This window comes from Stegostoma tigrinum, unplaced genomic scaffold (assembly GCF_030684315.1).
Source record: "Stegostoma tigrinum isolate sSteTig4 unplaced genomic scaffold, sSteTig4.hap1 scaffold_809, whole genome shotgun sequence".
NCBI lineage: Eukaryota > Metazoa > Chordata > Chondrichthyes > Orectolobiformes > Stegostomatidae > Stegostoma > Stegostoma tigrinum.
Window position 1 is genome coordinate 12,287 of NW_026728757.1, and position 7,233 is coordinate 19,519.

At 44.4% G+C, this 7,233-nt stretch overlaps 1 gene segment (V, D, J or C); it reads right to left on the reverse strand.

The window, feature by feature from the left end:
* Positions 1-871: 871 nt before the first annotated feature.
* LOC132209290 (Ig kappa-b4 chain C region-like) lies at positions 872-4,522 on the reverse strand (the record flags this gene model as incomplete). The annotated part of the segment is given in 2 exon segments: positions 872-1,199; positions 4,453-4,522. Coding segments are annotated over 2 exon segments (252 nt in total), but the record flags the coding sequence as incomplete, so codon positions are not given.
* Between the last annotated feature and the right edge of the window lie 2,711 nt (positions 4,523-7,233).

A 7,233-nucleotide genomic window follows, 5' to 3' on the forward strand; every position in this document is an offset into this window, starting at 1 on the left:
AATTAATGTTACGATTTCAGCCTCCGGAGTCTGTGATTGGCCAAAGCTTATTTCAGGTGTTTGATAGCAGACACTGCACAGTGCAATCCCAACTTCTGGGTCTTCACCAACAGAGTGAAGAATGAATATCTCAGATTGCAATGATTGAGTCCCAGCAGCTTTCAGATTGTGATCTGTTTGGAATCTTGTAAACTCAACAGATTCCAGATCAAAGGCCCTCAATCCAGACTACAGTGAAGAGTCATTGTTTGAAAGTTCACCCAGCCAATCAGCTAAGAGAGGGATAGCTCATTTCTAAACCACACACCAGACAGAGACTGAATCTTCTTCATCTTTATTCCATTTTCCAGATTGATACTGACAAACAAAAAGACTGCAATTAACAGCCCAGACAGAGGAAGCTGCACAAATCCACAGCCATGTGAATGGAGCTTGAGGAAAACACTTGTGGAGCTTTTCTCAATAACATGAGAGTTGTGTCATTTTAAGCTGTGACAAAACTTTAAATTGGAACTGGCAGCTGAGCAGGAAGGAGTTCTGGCTTACTGAAGCACAGACTTCTGAGGTTCAGACTGTTCTTGTACAGCTGACAGTCTTCAGCAACTTTGAGAGACTTTACTTGGCATCACACTTCAAAACTGTCTCCATCAAAAACTTCCAGGACAGGGACAGCATGGGGCGAGAAACAGAGTAAAGCGCCCTCTACACTGTCCCAATGACCTACCTTAACCCCTGAACCTCAGAAGGGTCTGCAAACCAGCCCTGAGAAGGAAGAGAGTTGAAATTCTGTGCTGACAATGACCTTTGTCCTGCCAGCTCAGCCCTGTTCTATTTAAAGTTGTGTCCCCTCTGTGGACTGTCTCAAACACACTACACACATTCTGATCTCCTGATGGTCTTGCTGAGGGGAGAGGGGAGGGTGATGTGGGTGAGGGCACAGGAGAAGCGAGCGTTGGACTCCCAGTTGGAGCCAGAGAGGGTCAGCATGCTGCTGACTCTGTAGGTGCTGTCCGAAGCTCACAGGTAGTTGCTGGTCTGAACCCCGTCTGAAATGACTGCACCATCCTTCTTCCACTGTACCACCAGCTCATCAGGATAGAAGTGATTGGCGAGGCACACCAGGGTGGCAGTGCCCTTGGTCTGAACCTGCTTCGGAGAAGGGGTCAGCAGGGTCAGCTTGAGCTGAGACCTGTCACGGCCTGAAAGACAAGAGAAGCAATTTTAATCCCTACCATTCAAAAGATTTTAACTTTCCAAACATTCACTCACAAAACAATCTGTTTGAACATTTGCAGCCAATGCAGAACAAACCTAACAAAAGAATGAATGTTTATTAAAATTCCTTGTTGATGGAGGACATTGAAATCCCCACCCAGAGTGCATTCTGTGCCCTGACCACCCTCAGTGCTTCCTCCAAGTGCTGTTCAACCTGGAGGAAAGTCTGATTTTTCATCCGAGGGAGGGCAGTATGTGGTAATCAGTGGGAGGTTTCACAGCAACATCCAGTACTGAAGAGGCCATTTGCCCTATCAAGTCTGCACCATGAATGCTTCACTAAATCTGCTCTCTGCCCCCTTTCTTGAACTGGGCCCATAACATTGAATGTTGGGATATTTCAGGGGCTCATCCAAGTACATTTGAACAGTTGTGAAATTACCCACCTGCTCCCCTCCCAGGCAGTGTATTCCACTTCCCCAGCACTGGGTGAAAAAGCCTCAACTTTCTCTGCTCCAGAAAAAACACCCTGAGCTTGTCCAGTCCCTCTTCATCACTGAAATGCTCCATTCACAGGGAGCATCCTGGTTAATCTCCTCTGCACCCCCTCCAGTACAATCACATCCTTCCTATAGTGTGGAGACCAGAACTACGCACAGTGCTCCAGCTGTGGTCTAACCAAAGTCCTGTACAACTCCACCATACCCTCCCTGCTCTTATAACCTATATCTGAAATGATAAAGACACGTGTCCCATAAGCCTTCATAACTGCACGGTTAACCTGCTCTGGCACTTTCAGGGATCTATGGACAATCATCCCAAGATTCTGCTGTTACTCTGAGATTCCTCATGCCCTGTCTTTTATTGAGTAGTCCCTTGTCTTGTTACTTCCTGCAAAGTGCATCATCTCTCATTTTAAGGCTTACATTCAGGTTGCCTCTGATCTGCCCATCTGACCAATCTGGTTATATCCTCCTGTAACATAAAACTTTCTTCCTCACTGTCGACCTTCTGGCTGATCTTCATGTTATCCACAGTTATCCTCGCCTCCCCTATTCTAATTGACATTGTTCCTAGATTTCACAGTGAGGGAGCCAGCACTGGTCCCTGTGATATCCCACTGCACACTGGGCCCAGTCACTCAAACAGCCTTCTCCTATCACCCTCCGTTACCTGTCACAAGTCTAAGTTTGGATCCAACTTCCTAACTTATATCCCATGGGCCTTTACCTTCTTCATCCATCTCCCACGTGGGGCCTTGTCAAAGGCCTTGGTGAAATCCACGTAAACGGCATCAACTGCACCTCCCTCACCTACACATCTGGTCACCTCCTCGACATAATCCCAGTAGATTTGTTGGCCATGACCTCCCTCTGTAAAAGCCACGTTGACTGTCCCTGAAATTCATTCTACCTTCAGAATTTTCTCCAATCACATTCCTAACACTGATTTGAGACTCACTGATTTCCTTGGCCATGTTTGATCTGATGCCATGAGACATTGTCCAGAGTGAATGTTGGGGACTCCCAGGCTCATTCCCTCCCAACTGTATCCCACTGTGTCATCGCCTCTGCTGGGTCTGTCCCGCTGGTGGGATAGGACATACTCAGGGATGGTGATGGCGCTGTCTGGGACATTATCTGTAAGGTCTGATACTGTGAGTATGGCTGTGTCAGGCTGTTGTTTGACTTCTCTATGAATTTGGCACCAGCACCAAGATGTTAGTAAGGATGGCAGAGCAGGATAGACAGGCTGTGTTTGATGGTGTTTCTGATGCCAAGGTCGGTGCCAGGTGGTCTGTCCAGTTTCATTCCATTTTTGAGAGTTTTCGGTGATTTTTACAATGGAGCAGCTCACTCGGCCATTTCAGAGGGTGGTTAAGAGTCAGCCAGATTGCTGTGGGTCTGGAGTCACATGTAGGTCAGACTAGGTAGGGACAGCAGATTTCCTTCCCCAAATGACATCTGTCCTTTGCCTCAATATGTCTTTAACAAACCTCCGATCACCCACAGATCAGGGGCCACTATTTAAGAAAGGAAAAGTCAGAGAATTATAGAGTGGTCAACCTGATATCAATGGTGGGAAAGTTGTTGGAGAGAATCCTGAGGGACGGGATTTACATGTGTTTGGAAAGGCATGGACTGATCAGGGATAGTCAACCTGGCTTTGGAAGTGGGAAGTTATGTCTCACCATCTTGATTAGTTTTTTGAAGAAGTAATGAAGAGGATTGATGAGGGCAGAGCAGTGGACATGATCTATATGGAGTTCAGTAAGGCATTCAAAAAGGTTCCTCATGGTAAGACTGGTTAGCAAGGTTAGATGGCATGGAGTACAGGGTGAACCAGCTACTTGGACACGGAACTGGCTTGAAGGTTAAAAACAGAGGATGGAGGTGGATGGGTCTTTTCAAACTAGAGTACTGTGACCAGTGGTGTGCCACAAGGATCGATGCAGTGTCCATGGCTTTTCATCATTTGTATAAATGACTTGGATGTGGAGGAATAGTTCATAAATTTATAGATGGTGATGGAAATTAAAATTATAGGGGCAGTCGAAGGGTTAAATCTCACAATGATCAGCAGGATGTTGTACTGATTTATGGAGTGTTACAATAATCAATAGAAAGCTGGGCCTTAATCGAATGAAGTGCTTGAGCATAGGTCAAGGAAGTGTAGAACACTGGTAGTACACCTAGGTTAGCTATTAATGGCAGCTTAATTGCTTGTGACAGATGTAATAATAAATAAGAAACTTGGATACAGGCACAAGATGGCTTCTTGATGCAAATTAGCAACAAAATGGCTTCTAGGCTGCAAACTGTTTACTAATTCTGCTAAAGCTACATAATTCACTAATCCTCAGGCCTCTGCAAAGAAAGATAGTAGACCATGCACCTTTGAAAATACTGCAGTAACCTGATAAGATAGAGAAGCACTAACCGCTCTGACTGACCTTCAAGTGGCTCTTTGTCGTAAGATAGAAATGATCTAAGAGTAGTGACATAAGTTGTTTACCAATTACTACCATTGGGCATGCTGATAATTTGAAGAAAATAGGTTAGCAAAAAGGTATAAAAAGTAATGAGCCCCGAGGATCAGGGTGATCGGGAAACCATTTTCTGATTGTCACATCTTTTGTTTGCAAATAAAAGTTTAACTTCCTGAAGAATTCCCTGTGTCTCCTGAGTTTCTCCATTACAGATTTGGCACAACGAGCAGGGTGGTGAAGAGACCTACCTGTAGAGGGGCGGCAGCAACAGGGTGCTTCCCGGTCCACTGGGGACACTCCTGAGACTGGCAGAATAAGGGTTCACCCAAAACAGAAAAAAAGCATTTTTGTTTCTAATTCGGGCTATATTCTGTTAATTTGGGGGGCCCTCGGGGACTTGGAAGTGCGGGAAGCTGTTGAATGGTCTCTGAGACCCAAAGATCCCAACAGCGGGAAGTAATTTAAAGTTGAAGGAGACGTGAAGACTGTTCAAGAAAGCTGCGCAGTGGGGTGAGGAACAAATAAGTGGGAAACGAAAAAGATCGGTTGAAGTAAAATTCCACGTGGTGTAAGTAAATCCCTCTGGATACCGCCTCATAGGAAATGAGGGTCTGGACGGGCAGGGCAGAGAGTTCTATGGATACTGCCTCACAGGTAGCGAGGGTCTGAATGGGCAGAACCGGTGTATGTAAGTCCCTGTGGATACCGCCTCGCAGGAAGTGAGGGCCCAAACTGGCAGGGCAGAGAGTTCTGTGGATACCGCCTCACAGGTAGCGAGGGTCTGAACAGGCAGAACAAGTGAAGGTGAATGTGCTGTTTTGAAAGTATTATTGAATCTGGTTTAAATTAAAGGGGGATAGATCATTAGTAATTGGCTGGAACAAGACAGCAAGGAACAGTAGCAGTTTTAGAAATAGTATCAGATTACAGAGCTCTGTAGAGACAACTTTTTGACAGTTGGACTTAGTAACTGTCAATGAAGCACTATTATATACTGATGGTATTTGATATACTGTACAATCGCGCCTTGTAGCCTGCTTTAAGAGAGTTATAAAAATGCCTTTGTATTAACCTGTGGTGTGCAGCTCCTCCAAAGAAAACAGAAACGCTCAACTTCTGTGTTTCCAGATGCTCTGTACCAGGCCGCATTGAGAAATAAAGAGTTGTCTTAGACAGCCAGACCAACTGCAAGTGCTCATCGACCGATTGCGGAATTGTGAGGCCCCACCGGGGGTCAAGGTTTTCAAATGGTACCGTGACTTGGATTCGGTACGGACGGATTATGGACAGTGGTGTAAGAGCCTGGAGTCCTCCACTATTGAGTGTAGAGGAATCGGCCAGCCAGATGTGAGTATTTTTTTCCATCTGATTTTCCTCTCATTCAATGTAATGGTTGACTCGACCTTTCGCTGCCTATAGTCTAAGTCCAGCCCGAAAAAAACATCGGTCTTGGAAAGATAAGAGGGAAATTTTAAATGTGTAAAGAGGGTTTCAGGGATTCCATTTAAAGGTCTGGGACCTACGGATCGGGGATCCAAATAGAGTCGAGGACTCTAACATTGTGAAGTGAGAGACAAACATAGACAAATCGGCGATCTGAGTATTGAAGACTTTAAATGAGTCGAGGACTCAAATCTGTTCAAATTGGCATTGTTTAAAGTAATTTCTAAATTAGTCTGTGAAAGTCGACACTAGGGAGTATCGCGACATATTATAATGAGACTGTCAAGGTCTTTGGAGTAGTGAAGCTTTTTGTGGAAGTCGTTAATTTACTGTTTGTTGACAGATTGTTGATTAGTAAAAGTTTTGGGTCGATATTATAACGGAAACTTGTTTAAGATGGGTAATAATATAGATAACACAGAAGATCCATCTTCCTCACTGGTGAAACTATGTGAAAAGCATCTGGATGAATCTGAAGCTCTGCGTAAATTTTCTGGTGCCTTGATAACAAATTAGGGAATGAAATTTGGACCGTTGGGGGAACTTGGGATGTAGACAAATGCATAAAAGTGAAAGAAGCAATTTGATAATGCAATTCGGGGACAAAATGAAAAACTTTAATATCCACGTGGAGAAGAAAACTGCTGAGGAAATAACAACCAAATCTAAACTGGCGAGTTGAGATAATAATGCACGTCGAAGAGGGATCAGAGTATGTGATCATGAGGAAAGCATTTAATTGCGGGAGGTATTGAAGCAGCAGTGTGGGGAATAAAGCAGAACAGGGTAGATTGAGAAAGGAAATGCAGAATAAAGTATTAGGAGTGAAACGCCAGGCTGAATTACCGTATGGAAATAAAAAGGAGCTACCTCCTGACATATCTGGCTTGCTGATGTTGTTCTGAAGTAATGACATAAATGAATAAGACAAGTAGGACTGGAGAAGGAAATAGGCAACTTAAAATAAAATGCAATGCAGATTATGTGAAAGAGTTGAACATGCAGATCCCCCCAAAAAATTCTACTGTTAACCAAGATCATGAGAGCATTGACAAAAAGAAGGAGGGCAGGATTTTTTTAAAATTCACTGGGGAGGCCTGAAAAAAAACGTCCTCAGGTACACCCATCCAGAATACTCTGTATGTTAAAAACCTTTTCCAGGCAATCCTCCTCCCTAAACAATTGGCTATTATCAAATGCGTTGCCCATGCCTCCGATGATTCTGTGGTTACTTAGGGTAAAGCTCGGGTTGATCAGGCTGCCGCAGATCAAACTTTTATTGTGCCCTCTATTAGCAAGCAGGTAATAAATTGCTTGGGATCAGAGATAATGGGAACTGCAGATGCTGAAGAATCCAAGATAACAAAATGTGAAGCTGGATGAACACAGCAGGCCAAGCAGCATCTTCATCAGAGAGAAGGGTCTAGGCCCGAAATGTCAGCTTTTGTGCTCCTAAGATGCTGCTTGGCCTGTTTTGTTCATCCAGCTTCACACTTTGTTATCTTATAATAAATTGCTTGCCTTCCTTGAATACGATGGGCATGCCAGATATGGTCACTGTTCAGTGTTTACAGGGGGACGCCCCT